Raw genomic sequence first — 27,727 nt, 5'->3', positions numbered from 1 at the left:
ACTATGCCATGCTGGAGTACAAATTACTTTTCCATAGGGAAGATAAGGAAAGTGCAGGTCAGAGACACAGAGCACTAAAATAAGGATCCAATTCAGCACAGAGTAATTTTGAAACCCATACCGGCCAGAGTGCAAAGCTATTTAAGCTGTAAAAACAAGCAGCTTTGCACAATCCTGTATTAGAAAGTCAGATTTTTTCCTCCTTCTTGCTTTTTGCTTTTTTTTTTTTTTTTTCTTTGCTGAATCAGCCCTCAAGATAGAAGCTTGGGGCCTGAAATTATCGGTTGTCATTCTGCATAAAAGCACTACAGCACTGTCATCCCACTTCATAGAGTGAAGAAAGTATCTTCTGAAAACAAGCATTAGCAAGACATTGCTGGCACTAGTCTCTAAAGCTATGTAGATAACACCCAGAGCACTAAGAATCAAATCATAAGCTATTCAGCTGGGAGACATTAAATAAATCCAACCAACTATCCCTTGTGCCTAAACGTGCACCAGGGAAACACACACCAAGTTTGAGGCTGCAGTGCAGTGCAATGAACAGCTGAAGAGCCAGTCCCTTCAGATCCCATCACCTCCCAGCCCTAAGCTCCTGTCGTCCAGAGCTTTGTGCCTGTCCTGAGATTACACAGGTTGTTCCCATTCTCCTACAGACATCTTGTCTGGATTTCCCCCCACAGCTTTGCTCTAGCTGGGCAGGGCAGGGGACCCCAGGCAGTCAGAAGCACTGCAGGGTGCCCCGACTGCCTTTGGACCCAGCTGCCCTCTGGTTTGCCAGTTCAAGCATTCAGAATTCATGGGTCAGGCACTATCTGAAACCAGCAGACACACCATGCAGTGACAGATCTACCCAGCTCACCTGCACAAAGCTGTCTCCTTCTTAGGAGAACACACATGGCATTTAAAAAGTCCCCTTATCCCTCAATATTAATGGATTCTTGCTGGTTTTGAGTCCTTAAGCATCAGAAACAAGGGACAGAGGGCAACCTCAAAGCAGGGGTTTGTTTTCTGGTCAGGAAAGGGAAAAAAGGATGGCAGGCCTCCTGAGATAATTTCCACACATCCTGTCAGAAGGAAAGGGGGTTGAAAAGGCTTCCCCAGAAGGCAGGCAAGAGGAATCCTCAGGGAAGAGGGACTGGGACACATATAGGTCCCTGTTTTGCTAAAGCCAGCTTTCCTGCTCTTTGTGCACCAACGAGGTAGCACTGCCCAATCTCTTCTGGACAGGGCCAGGTGGGCTGGGAATAGTGCCTCTTCCCCAGGGCACTGGATAACAATGGATCTAATTAGCTCTGGTAAAACAGGCATCCAGTGAAGAGACTTGGGTCTCTTCATAGCTGTAGATGGAAAAACACTTCACAGCAAACATCACTTAAAAAAATCTGAGAAAGGGTCCTAAAAGTTGATTAAATGTGATACATAAAGAGAAAAATCTCCTTTTAACCTCTTCAGTCTTAAAATTAACAGAAAATTTGATTGGGGGTGAAGTGGACTGGGACTAATCCTCCCAAAATGGGAAGAAACAAGAATGGAAGACAGGAAAGATCATCTATACCTTAGGAATTGTTGCTGGACCATTCCCAGATCCTTATGTCAGTAAAGATGAGCCTTAATTAAGCCCTGTCTCTCACTGCACTCATACGGCTGGAACAATATCGCACAGAACCTGCCTGACAGCAATCTTCAAGGTTTTATAAAACCAGAAACACCAAACTGATCAAACAGCTTACAAGGACCAGAGACAGAGATCTTAAAATATTTATTTCAAGCAATTAGTCTCCCAGTGAGCACAGCACAAAATACGACACCCAGCCAAGACAGCTGAACTGACTGGCTTACCTGCCATGGCAGCACAGTAACTTGCTAACAATTTTGTTTTCTTGTTCAGTCATTCATTTATCTGAGTAAAATGAACTTCTATAGTCCTAGATTCTTGCTTCCTATTTTTAGGGGATATTATGCAATTCTGTCTTTTTATGGATTTGCCTCAAGCAAATATTTTTTGCATTAAGAAAGGAGAAAACAGAATACTAAAAAGCACAGAAGGAGTAAGTTTTGTTAGTTTAGTATCTCAATGGCTTAGGCTGCCTAGATTTTGGGTTGGGTTTTTTTTGTCTAGTTATAAACCTGAACACCCATGTAATCCAAAATCATGATGGTTGGGATTTTATTATTAAACCCCATCTCCCCAGTGATTCACCACAGCTATCAACCCAGTGCCGTACACAGCATATACAGGTAGCATCTGGCTCTTGTGCACTGAGCAGCATCTAAAGGAAAGCAGCATGAACACAAAGCTGTTACAATCCCACTTAAAAGACACACTCAGCTTTTAGTTTTGAACAAAGGTAAGCTGCTGAAGAACTACAGATCCCACAACACTTCCCCAGGCTAGAGTGTGTGCCCTTGCATATCCGAAAAAGCAAACAAAGTTGTTCTGTTTGGCAGCAGGTGAAGTACCTACCTTCCCTATTAGCCTGGGCTACGTGGTGCACTGGAGTGTGGTGTAAACACTCCTGAGCAGCTGTCAGCCACGGCTACTAGGGGACTAGAAGCAGCTCAGCCAGAACAGCTGAACAGGCCTGCATTGCACTAATGAGCCTTGCAAAGAGGCATGGTGCTAATGTAGACAGTGCCTCTACACTGTGCCTCAGGTGTACAAGACTCTGCCTTGTGCTGCACTGTGCTAGGCAGGGATGCACCACACCTGTTACCCCCAGGTGAGTTCTCCTTTGCACTGAGCAGATGACAGGATGGTCTGAGGTTAGAACTCTCTGCTAAGGAAAAACTGGGAGCCTCCCAAGCCAACAGTCAGCATGCAGGGAAAGAGCTCGGTAGGGACGCTCACCACATCAGTCAGCCTCACGAGACATCCAGCTCTGAGCTGTCAGTAGGTGGAAGAGATTAAGAAAACAAGGTCACACACTGCCTCTGCACTCAGGCAGCAGGACCAGGGGTGGTGTCCTCTGGTTCTGCAGCTGGAAGGAAAGATCAGACAAGCTTGCTTGAACACCAGTCTCACAAGGCCTTGAGCACTGAGCATTACAGGAAGCTTCTGTTCATGCTATGCCAACCTTAAGCAGCTGATATTATTGCTGGTTTCTTGAGCACCATGTTCACTCATAAATTTTAAAAGGGAAAGAGAATGACCAGGAACATCTGCTTTTGGTTAAGTGACTAAAAATGTTCAAGACTTTTCTCTTAATTAACCATATGTGCAAGTATGTGCGTGCGTGTTGTGAGCGCAGTTCCGCACAGAAAGAAAACACTTCCCGAAGAAAATCCTTAAAAGGATTTCAATACACTTCAGACAAGTGGCTTTGCTGCAAGTACAGGGAGGCAAAAGCAAAGGCTGCACATACTGAAGAACCCTTGCACACAAAAGCAGAAACTGCCAGCCACTTGTCTGAGCACCCCTCACACAGCTGTGCTCTCCCCTCCTCAGTCTCGTTCCCACATCTGGAAGCCCAGAGTGTCAGTTTCCCACACCCGCGGTGACGGGGCTGTCCCCCGAGCCCCTGGAGTCCAGACATGATTTAGAGACTGGTTTGGGTTCTTCTTCTTTTAAAGTAATTCAAGTTTGAACAGCTGTGATTTGGATTAATTGGTGAATTTTGCATTTTTGGCACAATCTGCTCTCCCCAGGAGTACCACTGAAATAAAAACGGAAAGCATTTTCTCCCTGTTCCTCTAATCCTGTAGCTGAGTTCTGCAGGTGCACAGATGTAGCCTCAGAAGTACCTCAATATCCATGTTCCTTTCTAGCACTGAAATATTATTCAAAATTAAAAATCTGGAGAGATTTATTTATTTATTTTTTTATATATAATGCAAGCAAATTTACCAAGGTGAGTCTGTAACAAAGATCCATTTATGGCACATGGTGGCAGTTAATTCCGTAAGAATTCAGCCAGATCCACACACATAACATGAAAATTTTCACCCAAATAGTTAACATTCTGGCAAAGTTCCAAGTCACTGAAGATGAGATTTTTTAAAAATGTGAAAAGTAAGACAATTTCAACTTTAAGCATAGCTGCTAGCTGTGTCTACAATAATCTGTTTTTATTTTCATTAAAATATACTATATACTTTTTTAGAAAGGGCATTCAAATTTGCTGTTAGCATTCCTGATTAATAAATTCTGATAGCATTTTAATTTCTAGAAGTGAATTCATAGAACAGAATTTTGATTGCTGGTATTTTATCTTCTACAATAAGCATATGTTTCAACAGATTGTCATGACTGAAAAAAACCCCAAACATCCAGCTGGTCTTGTCCACAGATCTCCATTAGCTAAGCTAGATGTTGATTTGTCCAGTCAGCTTCCTAAATGTTTTTAAGAGGCCCTGGCAGGATGGATCTTAAAATGCAACACTTGTGAGAGACTTTGGTGTAGCATCCTACACTCATTCTTCCCCTGCTGGAGTGAATGAGTGAAAAATCATCTCTTCTCAAAAATACTAGGTGTGAAATCCTAACACTAATTCTCTTTAATGGGCTACACTATAGTGGGCTATACTTTAACGGATGATATTATTCCTCATGTCCATCATCTACACGTGAACAATGCTCTCACACACACCAGTTGCACTGTTGTCAATGAAGCTATTCAAGTAAGCAGAGAAACCCTCATGGAAGAGGAGTCTGCAGAATCATCACCCTTTCAGAAAGGTCTCTTATTCTTTTCTGCCCTGATCCCACCTCGTCAATGGGAATTCATCCACTGGGCAGGTAGCAGCAAGTGAAAATGAAAAGTAACTTCCTAATACCAGCCGCAGACGGCCTCAAATTTGGCTTCAGTAAAAAGTACTGAGACATTTTTTTCCATCAGTGAAACAAATTTCTTAGACACAAGAAGAAGTGAGAATGTTAGATAATTAACAATTATAACCCTCTTAAAACAACTCTGAGCCTGTAATAACCAGATTATGCAAATCATTATCAGATTATGCAAAATGGTATTCACAAGATCTGATCCTGCTTTGTTTCATCACACAAAAGATTCACGGAAGGACAGAAGGCTTCCATTTATGCTTACATTTAATAAGCCAGGGAAAACAAATAGACACATGATAATAATGCAAGTAATGGAGATCAACAGGATCACTTTGGGTATATTTTGTAAGATTTCCATACTAAACTGAAAGAAGCTTTTGAAGGTTTGTTGTGACTAGTTTGTCTTCTTTTTGATGTATTATGTTGTGCCAGACTGGATAGTTCAGGGGATTATTAATGGAATATAGAGTCTTATATTCCAAGGTAGCTAGTTTAATCTAGCTCAGGTCAATACTGACAACTATTCTATAGTATTTCTGAAATGAGGAGGTGGTTCTGGAGCACTTCTTCTCTTAAGAAGACAGGTTCAATGCACAAAAGTAGCACTAATTTGCACCTCAGGCAGTGCACTTCGTCAGAGACTAAGGAATTAATGGGATATAGGTTTCTAATGTGGCAAAGCACTCAGGATGTTTTCCCATGCCCTTCATTTCCCTTTCTGTGAGATGAGCTGCTCTGTTGAAAGGGTACAGCCCTCTGGTATCCTCAGCTTTTTATAATTCCATCACAAACCCTACAAGAAAAATCTTGAAGGCGCCCTATACTACCAAATTGTAAGATACTTTAGTGGGACTCAAGAGGGAGATTAGAAGGTTTCACCTAGAAAAACATCTTGAGAGTGCTATCTGAAGAGAATCTTGATTGATGATGGTTGGCAGCAAATATTTCCCTGAGTGCATAACAGTTTTATTAATAGTTCTGGACTGAGCTGAGGCAAGTAGAAAACAGAGCAAGTGAGATGGGTTATTTTTGCTATCTACCTACTCAGGCACATCTACACACAAGCACCAGCTTTGTCTTCCTAGCAAGTTTCAGTTTGTCATCAAGTTTCCAGAAACGAAGCATGAAAGACAAAAAACACACCTGGGTGTGTGTTGACTGCAGTAATGATACGGCTTGTGTGTTACTCCTACCTCCAGAGCAGTGGGTGGAAAGTCACAACTAAGACAGTATAAGTAGAGATGAGGGATGAGTATAATGCAGACTGTGTGTGCTGCATATGCAGGCTGCATGTGCACACCAGCACTGATTTGCACTAGTATATTGAGCTGTCCCAGTGAGGAGTTTAATGGATTGAGGAGATGCCATGTTCGGTGGCCAAGATGGGATTAGCCTCTCTAATACTTGAGAACAGCATCCTTAAAAGGGATCTCAGATGTCACTATGCTGCTCACACTCAGTGATCACTTGAAGAGCACAGGACATGGCTTTTCTGATACGCCTTGCAAGGATGAATGTAATTGCACTACAACAGGCTTTGCACACAACAAAGGGCAGCAGATGATGAATGAGGACTTGCAGAGCATGTATGAGCAGATGCATCTCACTGGCTTGGAGATTATTTGGAGCTGCAGTTTTGCCAGTTGCTCTCTTTAAATGTTCATGAAACACCAGAGTCCAGTTCCCTGTTTCACTGACATAAACCCACTCAACTTGTATTTTAGGGGCTGTCCCTGTGATGCAGACCCAGAGCGACCAGCTCAGCTCCCAAAGACCAGAGCTCTCTCACTATGGGCACTTACCAGAGAGTTGTACTGCAACTAAATGCAACTTTGTATCTGAAGAAGAAAAACTTCCGCTTAATTAATAATTCCTAAGTAACCTCATGAAGCTGCTCTCTGAGTGTGGACAGGGTGTGTTTTTTATCTCAACCTTTTTAGTTGTCTCTATAACAATCTGAATTTCTCATTTGCAAATGACTGAATCCTTAGGAATAAACAGGAAACCTTAATTAAAAGCAACAGGGATTAGGCCAACTCTTGATGACAGCATGACTCTGCAAACAGTCGCAAAGAATTTGTCAAACTCATTACATTCAAAATCAGTTAGAAAAAAAGCATTTTTCCTTCTGAATTTGCATTTGACTTCTGAAATTGTATACAGTCATTTAGCTCCCTCCAGGAACAGATCCCTAAATTTGCCCTCGGAAGCAGATAATTACAGTGTGTATGCACAGTGACATGGAATTCATCATATAATGGTTGTTAGGAATTTAACTTGGATACATGCCCCTGTTAATGCACTGCTTTTTCTAGAGGAGGGCAAACCATTGCAAAAACCACACTAAATGCTCCTTGATCTGAAAACCTCTGATTGAACCACATCTTTACATTTACGCAGTTAAAACTTTAGGAACAGGTTTTCACAGATGCTTGCAACTGCTTTGCTTTCATCCATGCACACTCAATTTATATGCCCACTTATCCATCCCTCTCCACCAATTAGGTACTCACAGCTGCAGGTAGCTATTTAGATCCTACCTGGTACGTATCTTATGTGCCCAGTACATAACAAATTTGAATGTACACATTTAAAACCTGAGCATGAATTCAGTACCTCCAAATGCTTCTGTACTTGTGCTAATGCATATCTAGCCTTGAATTAGAGGCAACTTGAGCCTTCTGAAAATGTCAATCTGGAAAAATAAAGTTCCATGTAATGCAGTATTTAGTAAATTACTGCTTTGAATACCTAATTCTGTTTTAAGAAAGACACGAGGGAGGATAATCCTATAATTCTTTAGGACACATGCTGAGCAAATCTAGGAAAAAACATCCTGCATTATGCACAACAGTCAGCCTGCCTACTTGTGTCTCAGAAAAAACTAAACATGCAGGAGGGCTTAATCTGAGGTGGGATTATTGGGACAAGTCTACTGATTAGAACTACATCTTGGAGTGGAACAGTTAGGCTGTCCCCCAAAGTACAGATTAAAATAAATGTTTTGAAATCCTATTGATTTTGAAGGCAGGGAACTGAAATGGGTGACAGCATCTCACATTCTGGAACTCAACAGCAAGTTGGAAAATGCTGTAGAGTAGATGGTTTGAGGGTAGCACAGAGATCTATTATTCAGGTTAAGACAGCTGATTAAGAGACATAGGGGTAATAACTAAGTAGGAGATAAAGGGTATCATTTATTTCCAGTATTTGATTACTAGTGTACAGTGAAGACTGTAAGTAAAAAAAGCAAACAGGTTAAAAGCAGAAGGAAAATATATTTATGTTTGGATGTTTTGTTGTCACTAATGCTTTTCTGTTAAGAATATGTTAGCCAGTTTGGTTAGAAGACTGCCTTTCATTTTCTGTCCTATAAAATTGGTTTGACTACTTGAAAAATTTAGGCATGCTATGGAAAAGGTTCCAAATTTTAGCTCTTCAACAGTATAGTATTTTTGCAGCTATGCTGCCTTGTCACCAATGTATGATTAAGAATCATTACTTATTATTCTAATTTCCATTGGGCTTTTCTGTATTTCATTTGCTGCTGGTTACAGGGAAGAAACTATTCCTAAAAAATCTTTGTTGTTACTGGCATGATTTTGATCTTATCTGCCACATGAGAACTGCAAACCCGGGTAGTTTATTTTTTAAGAACCTTAGTTTGTGGTTTACGTAGAAATACCAAAGAATGATGTGTATATACGTAAGGGGTAACTGATAATTACAACATACACTTAAGGATAATTGTAACCTACACAACAGTAGAGTTATCCCATTTTTACAAGAGTATAAACAAAAGCAGAATTTGATGAGGTTGTGTGATTGCCTCTTTAGACTCAGCTGACTTTCTACGCATAAACATACTTCCCGTTCTTGGGTTTGCTGTTGGCAGAGGAAGGCAACGTACCCTCTTTAATCAAGGATAAGCTAACAGGATTGTCTCAGACTTCTTTCTTAATTGCACCCCAGCATGGCCACAGGCCCCAGCCTCTTCCCCTTTCCCACTGCAGTTTCCAAGGCAGCCCAGCTAGTGATGGCCCAGTGACTCCTCCTGTGCCAAACAGGCTCAGCATCCTTCCTGCTCACTCTTGTGCAGTCTTTCCCTCCCCCCTGATTCTGCATTTAGCCACTACAGAATGACAGAGAATACAAAAAAAATGTATACTGATAAAATTCATACCCGAATAAGTCTATGAGGTAGTTGAGTTCCCACAGATTAAAGAATGGACCTCCAAGAAGAAAGGGAGAGGCGGGAAAGAAAGAAAAAAGGACAGATAGGAAAAGGATCTAATGAAGACTAATGGGTAACTGGAAGTGAGGATTCAGAGATGATGCAGATAATGCCAGTAAATTGAGAATAATAATGTGAAAACTCAGGTCACGAAAATAGGCAGAACTAGACTGGGTTATTGTTTCTTGAAGGGGAACATTCCTCCATGATATAATAGTGCATTTCTTGAATTTCTATTTCCAATAGGGAGGGCTTCTAAGAGTATAGGAAAGTGTTTAATAAGGATCTTTGTGTTTAGAGCTTCTATCTCAGTATGACTTAAAGAGAATCTATTTCTAAAAGCAGTGTGATTTTCTTTTTGCTACTGCAGAGATGTTTAGCCATTCAGAAGAGAGATTCCTCCCCTGCCACAGAACCATAATGTTGCCATAAGAGTGTAGGAGGGTGAACAAAGCTGCCACATCCACTTCCACAACTGGCATGTTCTGCAGGATGTATAAAAGGAGAGAATATGGTAAATACTACCCAATTCTTATCTTTAAAATTATTATGGGCTGCAAATAAATCAGAGCTATGAGCATAAAACAGCGAAATTTAAACCACACTTCGCTATGATCAACCACTCAATTGTGACTCAATAAACAGCACGTTTGGTGTTCTCTGGGAAACAACTGATCTATGCAAACAACCTGTAGATCATTAAGAAGTGCAAGAGTCCACAAGTATCCACAACAAGCAGATTGCAAGTGCCAACAAGGGTAAGAACAAACCAGGGAATTACAGCACAATCTGAATGCAGTTGTCATCCATGAGCTCTTCTCTACCCACTTGTACTGCCCAGGACTCATAAACATACCAGGGAACCAAGACTTTGGGAAGAGACTTTGGGGCAGGCACCCCTGCCATCCTATGCCAGGATCTGGGACCATCTCTGGGAATTTCAGGGCATAGGAGATGAGGCAAGCCTCATGACCCTGCACCAGGACTGTGCACAGCACATCAGGGCCCCTCTCAAGGACTCAACCTTCTCCCCCATGGAACAAGGAGGTTTGTGCAACAAATGGGTACGCTGCTCCCCTGACTTCTCACCCCCTGTGCACCATCCCCCCACAGGATGGAGAAGACATTTAAGTCATAAAACTGTATGCATCTGTGATTTAAATGCTTTGCTATCCAAAATTGTCCAGCCTCCACACTGTCATTTGTCTTAAACTGCCACACTACAAAACAAAAAAACGTCAATACCTGCTTCAGTGTTTAAAAATAGATTTCAATTATAAAAGTCTAGTGAAATCCTTTTGCATGCCTAGCAAAAGCAATTCCTTGCAAAAATGGCAGAACTAATAAAGAAAGATTCTATTTGTTAAATTTTTATCTATTCTGACAGCTGTTGAACTATTTTCTTACTTTAGCAGAAGCATCTCTGTATTGATAACTGTATCAAATAGCTGCAATAGTAGGAGTTTTACTTGGGTTTTCCTCACGTATCTCTGTGGTTATACTTTCTGAGCATAACATAGTGCATTAACATAGTTTGTAACAGTAAAATATTGTTTCTAGAGCACTCAAATACACTACAGGGTTTTCAGAATAAATAAAGGCTTTGAGGTGGCATCTTGGCTTCACTAAAGTGAACAGTAATTCATTGGGTTTTTAAGGTCAGGAGCAGCTTTTCATTATGAGCCAACGGAATAGCTAGTATGATGGGATGCAGGACTCCTGCAAGCTATTCCAGCTAAAACAAAAAAGTACTAATGATATTGAGGTTTCTATTCTTGTTCTCTGTTCCATTAGAAACCTGGTGGCACAGTCACTTTTGCCTGCACTTGCTTTTCAACAGGGTCAGCCTGGTGGCACAACCAGAGTTACCTGCACTTGAACAAGTACAAATGGAAGCAGAGTCATGGCTAAAACCTAGTATTTGCTAACAGTAAATAATATGTCTTAAACAAAGCACTTTGTCAAGTCCCATAAAGGCACAATATATTATGAGCTGTACTTCCAAAGACAATATGATTAAATATCTAGCACTGCAATGCAATGACCTGGAATTTTTATTAGTGGTAGTTAGGCCTTAAAATTAAATGATAAGACTGTATTCCATTTTATGGCTGGTTTTTGCAAGCTACAGGGAGCTATTTGTTTTAAAAGGGAAAGAGATGATGGACTAGATTCTTGATTGTGAACTAAAGTTGGTTGACATCAGGAATACATTTAATATGATGAAGAACCACATAAAGTAATAACATGGGCTATGAATAGTTTGATTTGGCTTATCTGCCATGATCCAATTTTCCGATTCAGGTCTATTCTAGCACTTTGTATTTTTGTGGGTATTCCTCTAAGAGGATCCTGATGTGAAACATAGAAACAACTGTGGCTTAGGGGAACACTGCAAATACTACATCTGCTTTTAGTAGCAATAATTTGCAAAATTATTTCTGAGGATAAGAACTATAATCTCTCCATAGAAATTTCAATTTTCTGTAGAGGTGTGTAGTACATTTTAATATAGTTGTATTTTTGTAACTCATTAAGTTGGTTTTTAGTAACCTCATACTCATTTTCAATTGAACAATTATTAAACTATAAAACAAAATTGCATGATCCCTAAAACTGTAGCCTGGAGTTTTACTGTCTGCTATAAAGTGCTGTATTATTATAATACACTAAAGATGCTCAGACTATTAAAACTTTTTTTTAAAATTAACTGTAAAATGTTTTATAATTGATGAAACAATTCCAAAGTATTAAGATCTCCACAGCACACATGCACAATATTTCAATATAATGAAAAGCATGCTAATCTAAAAAAACATAATTTAAACTGTAATTCCAGTATGCCAAATAGACCCTTTTGCTGCCTTTCTGTAATGGGAGTTTATCACACCCAACTGCCAACATTAACAACGTTTCATCAGAATGTTTAGCATTAAATACAAGGTCCAGTCTGACAGAGAGCTTTACATATCATAGAATCATAGAGTGGTTTGAGTTGTAAGGGACCTTTCAGATGACCTAGTCCCAACCCCCTGCATGGGGGGCACTAGATCAGGTTGCTCCAAGCCCCAAGGCCTTGAACCCTTCCAGGGACGGGGCTTCCACAACTTCCCTGGGCAACCTGTTTCAGTGTCTCACCACCCTCACACTGAATAATTTCTTCCTAATGTCTAACCTAAATCTTCCCTCTTTCAGTTTTAATCCATTACCCATTGTACTCTTGCCACAAGCCTTTGTAAAAAGTCCCTCCCCAGCTTTCCTGTAGGCCCCCCCTTCAGGCACTGGTGTTTACCAGGGTCTGATTATAACAACATAGATGTGCTGACTTACACTGTCAGAGAGTTTTAGCCTGTACATTACTCCACAAATCGTGACTGATCTTGCAAAGGGGCCTGGTAAATGAGAACATTTACCAAGGCTGGTAAATGAGAACAATTTTCTGTTGACTACTGGTCTCATAGCAATGCCAACACTAATGATCCATCTAAGCCGGTAAGGCATGACCCTTGGCTACATCCTCCAACTGTGCCTCTGATGTTCAAAAGAGGGAGAAGACTTCCTGTACTTAGAAGTTAATAAACTGTATTACTCAGATCTGTAACTTCAGCTGGATTTCAACAAGCTTGAAAATGGTCTATCTTGTGTGGTCCTGAAATCCTTTGCCACAGAAGGTGAAGAACCCAAGTGCAGCCTTGCTCTGAGTGGGAACAGTCTACGTGATCATACCATTAGTACATATGGATCTATTTGGTTGCCACTGAGGTCCACTGTTCCCACAGTAAAGCAGGCAAACTGCCAACTGCTTTCCTGCCTACCAACACCAAGATTTCCAAATGCATGGAAAACCCAAATCTTATCCCTTGTTTATGGTAACTTGGCCTTCTCTAGTTCTGTCTGAAAGGTGCAAGCGCCATGTAGTAAATTAATAGAGCCTCAGGGAATGTTATACTTCTACATTTTTTGAGGTCCCACTCCAGCATGGTGCAGAAACAAAGATTAACCTCCCTGAAATCAATGCCAGTGGCATAAATGGAAAAAGGAGGCCCTGTGTGGGTAAAACACAGGCATTTTTTCAGTGTTCCCCAGATTAGAAGATTAAAGATGAAACTTTAAATTATCCCTGGCTGTCAGATTTTAATCAGAACATGCAAAGCACATACGACTTCTCTAGGTACAAGAGAATTGCTACTGAAGCAAATTAGAGATGTTGCTTTCTCAGAAGAAAAGCTGTCAATAGGTGTTCTTTAAATCACTTCTACCAGCAGGCTGACTCTATTATGCCAGCTAATCCTGGAAATACAGGAGGTAAATTTAAATATTTTCATTACAAACATTTCATTAATATTTTTATTATTATTTTGTTCTGGCACAGCATTGGGAGCCTTTTATTCCCTGTCCATCTTTTGCCCCAGACTGTAACTTTCTGTGTAGCTGCAGTGCCTGGAGGCAGAGGTCCAAACACAGCTTCTCCTGAGGGATGGAGCAGGTGGGGCAATGGAAAGGTCAGTGCACAAAATGGAAAAGATAGAGAGAGTTCACTAGGTTTATTGAAAGGATGGGGAAAAGAGGGTGCCAGGCACAATAGGGGAGTTAATGCTGATGCTCAGGGGATCAGTCAAATACCTCTTCTCCCCATTCCAGCAACATCTCAGCAAGTTGTGCTATCCCCTTCATCAACAACGCACCTACATGCTGCCCCTGTTTCCTGCTTATGTTCACCCACCATCCATTACCATGAAGCTCCAGACCTGCTGTGCCTTGATCTTCAGGACACAACACTGAAGCTTTTAACCCCCTCCAAACACCTACACAACGCTTAAGAACAATAATAACAGTTAGCACACGGGAAGCTACTCTGAATAATCATAGACAGTACTTCAAATACCAGATTAGCAGATCACACAGTGCTGACAATCTGCAAGAGAGAGACCTACAAGCAAAAAGCACAGTAATTTTCAGTTTGTGAGTCATGCTTAAGCCCTCATCTCCTCCAAGAACTGAACTCTGCCTCCTGTTTTTGTTCTAAGACTTGCCATACCAGTTATTTCCTAAAGGCTCTAGGTTTATGTGGAATTATGGGAATTTGTGGAAGAACAGGTAGCAATACGACCCACATAGATTCTAAACACTCACTAATTTTACATGCAAATAGAAAGAATCAACATATTTAATTATCTGTCTCTTTCCTTCCTTGTTCCTCCAAAAATGTTTGAGCCTTTCAATTCCCATCTCATACTTTTTAAATTTTGCTGCTGAGAATATGAAGACACTGACACACTGGAATCAACTTGCTTTTGGTCTGAAGGGCTGGATCACACCCATCTGCTACTCACACTTCTCCAAAAGCACAAACCCTTAATGCTGCACTTAGGTTACTAGAGCAAGACATTTGTAACAAATGTGGGAAAACACAGTAGAGAACTATCTAGGGAGCTGATATATTTCAATGCATAAATTTACACTGAAAAGTCCTTAACTCCCTCGATTTCTATCATTTTTGTGCAAAATGCCCTCTAAAATACTAAAGCAAGCCCAGTACAAAAGCCTTAGGTTTTTACTTAGTTCTGCTGATAATGCAGTAACAAATGGTCTAATCTAGTCTAATCTATCATTTGAAGTTTATTTCGTAATCATTTTTCAGTTCCATGCTTCTCTCCTAAATGCAGAAGCAGCATTATTCTTGAAGAATACATGTTGTGAATACACATCCAAACTCATTCTTTTGGCCCTTTCCAATAATCCAACGTGATGGCTCAAGCAGTGGTGGAAGAATGTGAGACTGAAAGATCATAACCATGTTTTGACTGGTGTACAGAACACAAGTTATGATTGAGAATGAAGGGTGACCAAATATGTCAGGTAAATGGAAAACATTAGAGTGCAGCTATCAGAAAAAAAAGAAAAAAAAAAAAGGATAAAAAATACTATTGAAATATGCCTGTGTAAGGAGAACACTGTTGGCATTCTTCCTTTTTGTTCACAGTATTTTATAAATTATTTTTGTGTTGCTGAGAAGCCTTTGAAAGGTATCAAAAACACCTCAAAAAAATTACTGAATTTAGCATTTTGTATGAAACTAACCACTATCTGCTCTATTTTAGCAAACTTTGTTAGAAGCCAGGTTTATAAAAGAGTTTATAGGATGCCTGACAAAGTTAAGCATCTTCCTGGAAAGGATGGAATGCTGATTCAGTATCGGAATAGAAGAAATCAACATTTCTCTGTATCAATTTGAAATAAGAAAACACCACCATAACAGAAGACCTGTACATTCTTGTAGCAATGGTAAGTTGAAACCAAGAACAATTTCTAAACGGTTCCACTGAAACAAAAATTATCTAGAAGTCCAAACCTTCAACAGATATTCAAAATAGATACTGAATACAGGTAAAGAAAGAGTATCTCCTAATTTCTTTAAGCATTCACAACCCTTCTGATTTCCCAGGTTTGCATGTGAGCAGGAGTCCATGGCACAGTGACAAAACCATTAGTGTATTCTTACCATTCTACAACCATTTTGAACAAGTCAGAAAAATCGTATCAAAGATTTCTCAGCTAGTGACACTCGGCAGATTGGGCTAGGGCCCTGTATTTTACAAACCTAGGAGGTTAGTATTTGTTAATTTCTATGGCAATTTATACTAATCAATCACTTTCTGCTCTTTCTTCCCTTACTGTATTCATTTCTATTGCAATTTATACTAATCAATCACTTCCTGCTCTTTCTTCCTTCACGGTATTTTTAAACCCACCAATTAGGAAACGCAGCCTTGTAGCATCTCAGTGACCATTTCCTTATCCTCCTCTGCCATTGTCTTTTTGTGCTGAGACTAAGGCTTTTAATTCTACTTTTCACAGCATTTAGGGTATATTGCCTTTTTGAAACCCTTCAGCTCAACTGCTAAGCACATAACAAAGCCCTTCAGATTGCTTTTGGTGGCACTAGTTCATGTTTTGAAAATATTACAAAGGCATATTTTTCACGGGAGGAGAGCCCTGGAATTAATGCACTTCTCCAAGTGGGATATGAATGCCTCCAGTTCTTTTGTAAGATTTGCATTGAGGTTTCAGTCTTAAATGCAAAGTGGCACCACAGTGTCCAACAAGCACAAGTTTCTTTTTTAAGAAGTGTGGGCTTGTTTTGGCTCTATTCGCAAGTTATTTTTTGAAAAAGGCATTAGAATATGAGCTTTGTTCTTTGTGCTCCAGCTCTGACACAAGGATGTAGTGAGCACCAAAATGTTGTATTTCACAAGAATAAGACTGCTTGATTCACATAACTTCAGTGACCTTTTAGTTAAGACTTATCTATAGCTTCTACAAACCAGTCAAGATCATTTATTTAAAGGAAGCTGTTCTCCCTACAGACCTTCAGTTCCTGTGTCCAGTACATCAGGGTACACTTGAAGCCATAACACAGCTTTAAACCAGTGCTGATAAACTCATGTGGGTTGTGATTTCAAAATGCCAGAGTAACAGGAGAAAGGATAGGGAAGAATTCAATTAATTTTCAAAACACTGGAACATCTATTCAGGCTCGAGGATCATTTGCAAATCAAAGGGAATCCAGTGGGATTTGTGATCATTTGCCATTTCTTCAGTTTGTTATTTATCATGTGTGCTTTGGTAGCATCTGGAGACCTTACTCTACAGGGGACTGCACAAACACTGAGATTGCTCCCATAAAGCAGCTTTTTAATGAAACATAAAGTGAAATAATAATATTCCATCTAGGTCATGCTTTAAATGCACGATATTCCAAGTTTCAGGTTTAAAAGGTTACGTGTCTTTTTAGCATATTCTATTTGGCCAAATGACTACTGCCTATAGACATACATGCTTACAACTATCTCCCTCTCATCAGTAACTTACAAAGCTTAACTAAAAACAAATGCATAGATCTGAAAAGCAGAACTAAACCAGAAGGACCTAACCTCAACACCATCTACTATTAACCCCATATACTCCTTGACTCCGTAATGCCTCTGAAAAATTTTAATTCATGGCCAATTTGCCAATGCAAAACAAATGGATAAACTGGAAGAAGATGAAGATAAGAGAGTGGTGCAGGAAAAATTAAGAAAAAAAAGACATTTCCGAGAGATGCAAATGGTCCATTTTAGTGAACATGGAAACTTTTGATACAGTTTAATATGAAGAACACACCATCAGTTTTTTATAAGTAAGTGAGTTATGAATGCTACAAATGTGGAAGAATTGGAGAATCCAGAAAAAAAAAGTATCTTAATATCAGATGAGACCTTGGACACTTTCATTTGTGTCTCATAGCAGTTTTCCTTTAGTAAAGACAAATATAAACAGACCAAGCAGATCTATCCCTGATCTAATTTTCCACTTAAAGCACCAGAAATTTTTGTAACCCAAGATTCTAATCTGACCTAAGGATGTTCTCATCTTACATTTCCTGTTACCTCTATCCTGCCTTATTTCTGAAGTTGTCTCCTGCCGAAGTTCTTCAAACTTTCTATGAGCTGCATATATTGCCTTCAGCAGGAGATGAGCCACTTCAAGTCCAAAATCAATCACACACCATGAATAGCCTACTTGAAGTCTCACAGAAAATCGCTACCGCCATTGGTCAAAATCACATCACAACCTTGACCCCAGTACAGCAAAGCACCTGATTTAAAATAGCTTCTAACCCTGTCCAGCTTCTTCACTATGCAGTTTGTAGCACCACATTTTCTCTAATATCCAGACCTACTCAGCCAAAAAACCCTTCAGTTTACTGCCAATAACATTAGAAAGAAGGCAGCAGGACACGCTAGCTGACATTAAGCGTTCCCTCTGAATTTGGATTACTCAGGGGATTAATTTAACCTGACATATCCTGGCAGGGTTTGGAGAGTGCCACCTTCATATCCAAACCTGTGATAACAAATTAAATACTATACCCTGTTTCTGAGTCAGAGAGGCAATAAAGTCCACTTTGAAATATGCATGTTGCTGATTTAAAATAAGAATATCTTTTACAATATATCCAGCTTGTAACTACAACACGGGAAATAAACAGGTATTCTAATTCAAGCAGGCATCTGTTTATGCAGCAGGAGAATACTCTGTACACACATCTATGGAAAACTCTCCTTTATGCACTGCATAAGGAGTACAAGTCAGTCTTACCTGCAGGTTTGCACATGCTGGTGAATCGTTGTGGGTGGGTATTTCATTGTTAGCGGTCACTGAACCTGTGATTCTGAGTTTGAAAGCTGTTGTAGTTGTGGCTGCAGTGGTGTGCACTGGTATGACTGGCTGCCACATGTTCACATCAGTACCATTGCCAAAGGCCTGAATTGCATTTCCTGCAAAAATAAATTACAGGCAATTTTCTATTTCTAAACAAACAGCAGAAAGCAGAACTTACTTTATTATTCTTATTCCATTGAAAATATGTATTTATAGAAACTCAATTTTTATGCTGAAAAATGTGTCTTCAAATTTGACTATATCAGAAACATGAACTCAGAGTCTGGGGTCACATAATTATCTGGTGCAGCTTCTTCTTTGTAATGTTCCAAATAATTCCTGACAGAAGCTCTAGAACTTACTGTAATCACATTTCTTACCATTCAAAAGCCTCCAAAATTTACTTTCAAGATTTAAAATACAGTTTCAATGTTATGTCCTAATTCGGACACATGATGTTACACAGCAAACTAAAAACAGAGAGCAAGCAAAATATTACTGTATTTCTATATTTTGTTGTAATAAAACTAATAGCCTATAACTACAAAATGGTTTAAACTAAGACAATTTTTTCCTTACAGTTTTCAATCAAAATCTGCATAATTAGGTGAGGGAAGCATGCTTAAACTAAAACTTCAGAATATAGAAGTTAAAAAGCTTATCACAGTTTCATGGGATTAAAGAGTGTGTTTATGGCAAGAGTAAATTGATTGGGGTTTTTTATAAACAAATAGAAAAAGAGTTTTTAATCAGGTCTTCAGGGATTCAACATGGATTTAGGGATTTCTTATTTCAAATTCTTTGTACAAGGAATCAGACAATTTCACTGGGGACTAATATGTAGAAGTTATTAATACTTCTTCTCAGTTGTATTCCTTGCCTTATAAAATCATTTACATTTAATTTTCATCTGAAAAAGATGTACTTTATTCAGATATTAGTTCTCAGAACTCCAATATGTAAAGAGAAGAATGTGTAAGAGTCACCACAATAAGCTTGGTTGATGGAGACAAAATGGAAAGAAGGGAATTATATTTTTCTTAGGTTTACCTGAGTAGGACAATACAAAGCACTGTGTTCCTATTAATTCCTAAATTAACAGTAACTGTTTCCATCATTACAAGAAGGATCACAGAAATACATGCAATCCCTTCAGTTTTCTAAGTAAAGTGGTCTTTAGAATTAGTCTTTATTATTTCATAGAATCATACTCAATGATCCTTATGGGTCTCTTCCAACTTGACATCTTCTATGCTTCAATAGTTTGCATTAACTATCTCATTGCTTTATACTTTTCCTCCCACTTGCCAATTCATTTTATTGCAGCAGAAAGCAGGTGTGAACAAATACTTTGAACAAACAGGTTGACAGACTGATTCCAATTCAGTCCAGTAGGAATTCTAAAGGATGGAAATGAATGTCAGGACACTAACATGTAGCTAAAATAAAGTCTTAAAATTGATTTCCAGAATTTAAGATTGACTAAACTCTAACTGGGGAGGCAGCAATTAGGACCACTGTAATGTTACCGATCATTTTGGATCTTCCAATAAAGAGGATAAAAATATAAGCAAGATGATAAACAGCCTCAAATTTTAAATGAATATATCTTATCTGGGGCCTGTTAATTTGTCTAATATATGTAAAAAGGAAACAATGCAATGTTTGTCTTTATTGGGACTAATTATTAGACTGTAACTTTCACTAGTATTTTTACACCTTCTGAAATCAAAACTTCCACTCTGGTTTCAACTTCACATCTGTTGCAAAAGGTTTTTCAATCCTAGAATGGAATTTCTAGGCAAGTACATACAGACATGCAAGAAAGACCAGGTTTTCAGGTGTTTATAGGGGACATGGTAAACTGAGCTTCATATCCCAGCTCCACATCGGGCTCAGTAGGAATGTGACCCTCAGTTTCCTGCTTTCAAAGTCCCCTAGCCCTCAGGATACAGCCTTGGCTATTCCGCTTTGCATAAATAACCAATTGGGTTTTCAAATAAACATTTAAACTAGGTTTCTCACATCTTCTGTAAATGCCCCAAATCACTGGTTTATTTTCCAGTTTAAAGGGGAAGCATATACTTCAGCTAAGCAGACTAACAAATTCCTAGTTCCATCCCATGTGGAAAAGTGATTTCTGTTTTGTCTAAAAAAAGTGAGAGGGATTCTAATTTCATCCAATAAACAAATGACATTTTCTCCAGACACTAAAAGGCCCATTAATGACAATGACGTTTATTTAAAAAAAAAAATGGAATTTTTCCCACCCTCTGTCAGAGAAAAAACTTTGTACTAAACTAGAAACATCCTAAATTTCTTCATGAAGAAGACATCCTTTTCGCTACCTGAGCTTGCCTCTCTAATGCCATTTCAGAGGACAATCACGTATCCTTTCAACTTCTGTTCTGCTAGGCTAGGGAAGCCAAGCTCTTTTGGTCTCCTCATTTATCTGAAATTAAAACTCTGATGCACACTCCACATCATCCAATTACGCTGCTCCAGGCAGACAGGAAATTTGAAAAGAGAACCTGCCAAAATTGACTCCACTGAACCATTCCGAAATTTGTAATAACCCCTAATTTGGAAGTGAGTTTGATGGGGGAAGGGGGGGAATGGGGGGGGGAAGAAATCAATAATTTAGAAAACCTTTACAATTGGTACCATCCAGACTTGTGTTAAAACCAGGTATCTGAGATCAGGTAAGTAGCATGAAAAACAGAAGCCTGGCTTCAAAATGCAAGCACAATCCAATTTATACTTATGTACAGCAAATCCTTCATATCATAAACTACAAATCTTTTTTTTATATGAAGTTCTTAAATTATACAGAAATCCCTCAGATGTCGTGCTATTCTGGTACAGATGCTGCCTGTTAGGGTCCAAATATGATCTGTGATATAGACATATTTCTGTATGACATGACTTTTAATTCCTTTCCAAGAGCTTCTTGCAAACTTGGCCACAAACCATAGTATCAGGCATATTTGCCCATTTGTTTAATTCTAACACCTAGAGCAGAACGATGCCTATAAAGCGCAAAGAGATGGCCTTGATGTATCATAACATATTCAAACAGCAAAGTCATTCCAGAAAACTTGCTAAAACACATCTAAAGACGTCTAATTTTGTACTCACTAAGGCATATATTGTCCTTGAAGAAATTCAGAAATGTCAGGCAGTCCTCTATGTCGTTACCACTGTTGCTGCAGTCACACCATGGGGCAACGCTGAGACTCTTTGAGTCTATGTAGTTGGGTGTCATCGATGTGCCTGTTAAAGAAGAGTGAGGTACAGAGCTGTCAGCAACCTTTGAACTGAAATGTCCTTCCCACACGAAGCAGATAGCAAACAGCACTTGCTAAGTCATGTATTCAGAGCAGGAATCCCACAAGGTGGGAACATCTTAGAAAGGGCTTTGCTGTCAGACCAAACCTAAGCGGACCTCTGTCTTTAGAGTTATATTCTAAAAATCCAATTTTTCTTCCTTGCTTGTATTTTTTCTCATTTTTGTTCTAGCTGCAAATAAACGGCTGAAACGAGACAGTCAGATCTGAGCTTCCTCCTTGAGTCTGCAGCCAGCCTGAAAAACAATTTCTGAAACACTTGAGCAAGGAGAATGCAAGTCATGCTGAGAGGAGCCCTAATACCCCATGGTGCTTGTTAGGGACCTGCTAACAGAGTGGGTTATGGTGATGAACAAAGCAAAAACATAACCAGCATGCAGAAAATGCTACAGTGGATTCTTTGCAGGTAATAAATTACTATTAACCTTGCTGTGTCACTACTTTTTCAATACAGAGATTGTTTCCTAAACATTGTTGACAACTCACAACCACAGGTCCATTCTGACTCTATTACAAATTCTTGGGTAAATATTCACATGCTTATATGTTAACTCAAGGCTACTAAGAATGAAATGAAACCAAAGAATGCACTTTGTGTCCCAAAAGATATACAGCAACTGTTCATCACTCATCTGGATCAGGCAACGGTTACACAATCAGCACTTACTCAAACCAGTAGTGCCACTGAAGGCATCACCCCAGCAGGCCAGAGATTTCAAGCTTCCCTAAGGCTTGAAACTTGTCTGACCAAACAGGAAAAATTAAGAGAAAATGAGTAGGTATTCCAGAGTTGTACTGGTGACAGCTGCTTCAGGAAACATGCTCCTCACTTGCTAATCTACAGTTCTAGAATAGGCTATATATCATGAGGAAATGTGCTCACATCTCCTCAAAACTGACATCAAAGCAGTCATTAAGAAGATGGACTAGATGAAGGATAAATACTAGAGACCTAAAGTGTACACTAGCAGAGAAAATTTGCTCCACAGGTCCAGGGTCCCAGAGTTTGCAATGCTACACAGCAAAGGGCTATCAAACACCAAGCTAAAAAAAGGAACATGAGAAATAACACAAATCACAGAATGACGTCAAATAGCCTTTCAGTCACCAGGCAGCACTAGGATCTGAGCAAATCAACATGCAAACTGCTTTGTACACGACATGGGAGTCAAAGGAGAAGAGACATTAAGGGCTGGCCTGAGAAAGGCAGTAATGTACGTGAAAATTACTGCAGTCCCACTGCCAAACTCACAGAATAAGCATATTTTGTCTTGTTTTGGGATTTTTGGAAATTAGAATGCAATCTCAGACCTTTATCTATTTCCAGCTTTTAAAAGATAGTTGCTGCCATAATTGCTCAAATTCTACATGAGATTAGCAAATGAGTAAATAGCTCACTTCAAAATTATTAATTATTAAATGAAGGTAGAGAATTTAGTAAAACAGGCAAGTGTCATTTGCACCATTAATGAAAACTTGACAATAGATAAATACGAAGAGGTTGATACTAAAATAAAACAAATGGAAATATCTGCCCATTATCCATTTGATGGTTCCGTATGCTATTTCAACCATGTGACATGATCTGAAAAGAAGTGAGAGAAAATGAAAATCAAGAATGCAAATGGAAAGAAAACAGTGGGCTTCAAAAAAAAAAAAAAGCTAAGTAGCGAATGCTCAGTGAAGGGTTAGAAAAACAGAACGGTATTGAGGAAATGAAAAAGATCACTGAGGTAAGACCTTATCACAAAGAGGTAATCAATCAGGTAATTAAAATGGGTCAAGACAGGGGTGAGAAGTGTAACAGATATGAAGGCATGATTAGGGTTGATGAATATAGGAAGGACAGGGCAAGGAATGTGTGTACACAGCACACAAACTGTACATCCAGCAAAAACGGAGTGGCTGAAGGAGCAGCAAGTAGAAAATCAGACTGTCATTTAAACCTGGGGGCAGATGTGAACCCAAGCGGATTATATGCTTGATTTCCTGGGGTGGATTTTGGGTTTTTTCCCTCCAATGTGTGTGCCTTCCCCCTGCAAGCCCCCTCCCCTCACCCCTTCTAGCTGAAATCTTGAAAATTCTGCTGAAGGACACTAACAGATCAGAGAAGCCATGGTGGTTGGCAATTAAACAGGACATGCTTGGTTTTCTGTGTTCTGTGTATCAAATATTTCTGTGATGGTCTCAACAGCAGGCAGTCAGGTTTCTGTATTTTAGACAAAAGCAGAATTGACCTGAACACAGCCAAGAGGTTGATCAAATTAAGTCAATTAAGAATGAGGAGATGGATGGTGCGTCCAGGAGGGCAGGCAAGTGACTAAAGTTCCTTTGGCCCAAAGTGACTGCAGTTTATTCACACAAAGTCTCATGGAATTCCTAGTAATCCCAGGGAAATTAGATGGATTTTACTGAAGACATGGGAAAACGTGTCAGAAAGTGAATGCTAAAGAAGATCTTGAAGCTGGCAGTCAGAGCAATCTCCAACTGAAGTGGGAGGGCAGACAGGTCCAGATAGCTTGACTAGGCTGTAACCAAAGCAATGAATCTCAAATATGGCTATATCCAACCTTATTCTGCTTTTAGCAATTTTCGTATTTTTCCTTTATTTTTTTATAATTAGTTTATCCCTATAGTTATAACAAGGAGCCCAAAGCAACAAATTAAGATTTTCAAAATTCCTGTAAAATATATGTAACTTTAAAATTATATATATAGCATCCTGATGCAAACCTTAAAGAACCCTGTATAGACTGTTCTCCATTAACTGGTAAAGCACCTCATACAAAAGCTGCCTGAGTCTATTCCTACTTAAATAATTTACTTCAGGTGGGATTCCACTAACTTCAGTGAAGTTAACTCTGATTTACATCCCTGTATGCAATGTCAGTATCATATCCCCTGTACCTTCCATAAAGAACCCTCAATTCGCTGAACAAACTTTATGGAGGCACAATTTTTGCTATGTTTAATGAAATGACTAAATGAAATACTATTTTATCTTAATGAATAATATTTTATCTTCATTAAAACACTTGGAGATCCTGAAGCTCTAGTGAATGAATGGATCTGAACTGCTTCTTCCCCACAGCCTATCAATCTCTTCTTCCTGTGTCTTTATATATATTAAGCAGACAGATGAAAGATTGTGCCTCTGATTTTTATCTCAGCATCTTATAAATTTTACAGTCTTTAAATACTTTCCTCCACTTTTATGTCAGCTTGATACTGGAAGCAGGAATTTACTGCTTCAGCACATGAAAATTTTGTTTTGGTTGTTTTCTTGTTTTACCAGAATTCCTACCAAGAAGTAAAAACTCCTGTAACACTAGTCAACACCCATCTTTCTGCATGTCTCTAAGGGCTAGCAGAAAGGAAGAAAAAGGTTTCTTTTTCCCTTTGAAAATGAGATCTCCTTTTGATTTCAACTCCTTAGGGACCCATTCCAGATTTCTGATGTGCGACAGTGTTTTGCAGAATGGTTATCCACAGGAACACAAAAACACTTGACTACAGTAACTGGGTAATCCTTGAGGTTAAATTGAAAAATGGATCCAACAAAACTGCCAGCAAAACTCACAAGGTCCAGCAAGAACTTCTTGGCAGCTCTTACCCAGAAGTATCTATTACTAACAGTTACTCTTTGCCAGCAGCTACATTTCTTAATCTTATTGACTAGATCACTTTTCAAAGATACTCAATTCTTTGTTTTAGAGTCAAATGACATTCTGTCATAACTGTTCAGATGTTATACCCTTCCCATACTGTCTTCAGCTCTTAAGTCACAGAAGCATATCCTTTGGAACCATCCCATCTTATTTCACCAGTCGCCACATGAACTTACCTCACTTGTTACCTGCTAGAATGACAATAATAAGCCAGTGAATATCCCTCTCAGTCATTTTTTTCAGCAAAACCTACCTGTTTTAGAAATATTTTATTTTGCATATTATCTCCAGAGATATTTATTTAACAGCAGGATCAGCTTCAGGGCCTCAGCTGGGACCTTCACACCCAACAGAAGGGGTATTACTGCCTCGCAGCAGGTGCAGGCTGTAAGCTTAAAACCATCTTATCTGGTGGCCTTTAAAATTTATTTGTTTCAGAGTTCTGACATTCACTTATTCTTTCACTGTCCAACTACGGCATTTCTACCAGTGCCCCTTCAAGAGATGATCTCTCTTTTTCAGGAATAAAATACTGCATAAAGGCATCCTTGTGCCTGCTGACAGTCAGCAAGGTGACAGCAAACAATTAATTTTGTGGGAGAGAGGAGAGGATTTCAGAAGATAAATTTTGACTCAGTTCACTTCTATTGACAGGCATCTTAGAAAACTGAGTGGACAGAAGGACATCATGGGAAGAACAGCAGCTGGAAGTGAAACAAGGCTGGGTTGGTCTACAGTCTCATTCCTCAAACATCCTGCAAATTTTCCCTGAAGACCAAGAGTTATTTACCCAACCTTGTGATGACAGCTGCAAAATCAACCAAGCTGCATTTTCACTTGTTCTTTATAACTTCCTACTTCACGGTCCTGTCCAAACTCAACTACTCTCACAAGCTTTACTTTGTAAAAAAGCTTTTACTTTCTTTACTTCCTCTCCTTATCTTCTTCATTTCCTTGCAATGCACAAATTTATACCAGGAAACTCTGAAAGGTAAAACACGGTCGATACACTTAGGTGGAGAATTTTGCCTTGTGTCATACAGTATAATATTCCACAGCTTGTACTTCATGTGGGCCTTCAAATACAGTTTGGGTGTTTTTTTAGACAGAGCAAGCCCCCACCCTTCCCTGCCTTCTTACCAATAAGCCCCGAGTAAGAGAGGAGGCAGTGAGCATAGTTCTCCTTCAGGCAGCCACTAGCAGACCGTGGCTCGGGCCGGCAGTTTGTGAAGAAATCTGCAAGGCGAGACCTGGAATATGAAGGAAAACGCATATCTTCAAAAATCAAGCCTGCAGGCATCCTTACCTCTTCTAGTCTTTTCAGTTTTAGTTTTGGACAAGGCTTAATATTCTGTAACTTAAACATGCATTGGACATGTTTCAGATGAGAGTCTCTTTCTAAGATGTGCCTCTTTCCAGAATCCGTTTTTGAAGTGAGAACAAAAAAGTGCAAGAAAACAGTAAAAAGGGACAGAACAACAGGGAAATTTCTGCCCTTTACTGAAAGAAATGCTCGGTGCTCTCATGCCAAAAAAAAAAAAAAAAAAGACAAAGAGTGATTTAATCATATGAGCAGTCATTTTGCCTGGATCTGAACTGCAACTGGAACCTGTTATTTTACAGGAACAGAACATGCTTTCTGCTCCTTTACTGATTACACAAAACTGTATGTGCTCACAGAGTCTTTCTACTACATGACTTGAGGCAGGACCTGCTTTGGTACTGACCTAAGTTTCCAGGGAACGGGCTTACCCCGGCTCTGGACTGGCCTGCAAAACCAGCTGGCTGAACTGGGGCAGATTCAGATGGCACAGTCTCCACAGCCCCCTGGAGCCATGCCACTGAGAATCTACAGAATCTCAGTCTACAACACTGAGCCCAGGGCTCAGAAGAAGGAACTGTGTGCTCTGCATCGAGTTCTGGCGCGCTGAATGGCTGTATTATTTTAATTCACCTCAGTTACTCCATGCCCAAGAGGGGGAGAGCACTGCTTACTTATTGAAAGTACTTTAAGACTAGGACTGAAGCTGTATTGCACAACAGATCACTACTACATTGGAAAACAAGGAAAGGACTAGCAGCAAGAACTCTGCTGGTTATTTGTGTTTGAAAGGCCACATAATGTTGCATTTGAGAGGCATCATCGAGGTGCGTCAAGGTCCCACATCCTACTGCCACTCTCCTCTCCTCAGCTCTGCTCATGCTTTCACTTAGACTTCTAAACTTGACGCAGTGGCTTTTGTTTATTTATCAAGTGGCATTTAGACCTTTGTCTCCAAGAACAAAATTATGTAACTTCCCTACTTCAGTGTTCTCTGCGAGAAAGGGATGAAAATGTCCTCTTGCCTATAACAACTCACAGTGATGTTTCAGGATCAGGTGCTTAATCTTTGCAAAGCCCTCTCAAAATCAGAATAGCATCAGCTGTGCCTTTTCATCACTGCTCTAGCACTGTGCAGATTTGCAATATAAATGCTCTTCTTTAGTT

The 27,727-nt window shown here is 39.5% G+C and overlaps 1 protein-coding gene across 2 annotated transcripts in view; it reads right to left on the bottom strand.

Moving 5' to 3' along the window:
• The window catches only part of GFRA1 (GDNF family receptor alpha 1), a 141,961-nt gene that overhangs the window by 13,981 nt on the left and 100,253 nt on the right, over positions 1 to 27,727 (bottom strand). For both annotated transcript variants that reach the window (XM_051619364.1, XM_051619365.1), the window contains exons 5-7: positions 26,380 to 26,489; positions 21,363 to 21,497; positions 18,162 to 18,340 (exon numbers count right to left, since the gene is read on the bottom strand). In XM_051619364.1, coding sequence (XP_051475324.1) covers positions 18,162 to 18,340; positions 21,363 to 21,497; positions 26,380 to 26,489 — 424 coding nt within the window. The remainder of the gene's footprint in view (positions 1 to 18,161; positions 18,341 to 21,362; positions 21,498 to 26,379; positions 26,490 to 27,727) is intronic.

The sequence above is a fragment of the Apus apus genome, chromosome 4, assembly GCF_020740795.1.
Source record: "Apus apus isolate bApuApu2 chromosome 4, bApuApu2.pri.cur, whole genome shotgun sequence".
Lineage (NCBI taxonomy): Eukaryota > Metazoa > Chordata > Aves > Apodiformes > Apodidae > Apus > Apus apus.
The sequence above is the reverse complement of the archived record's forward strand: the minus strand, read 5'-3'. Positions and strand labels throughout refer to the sequence as shown.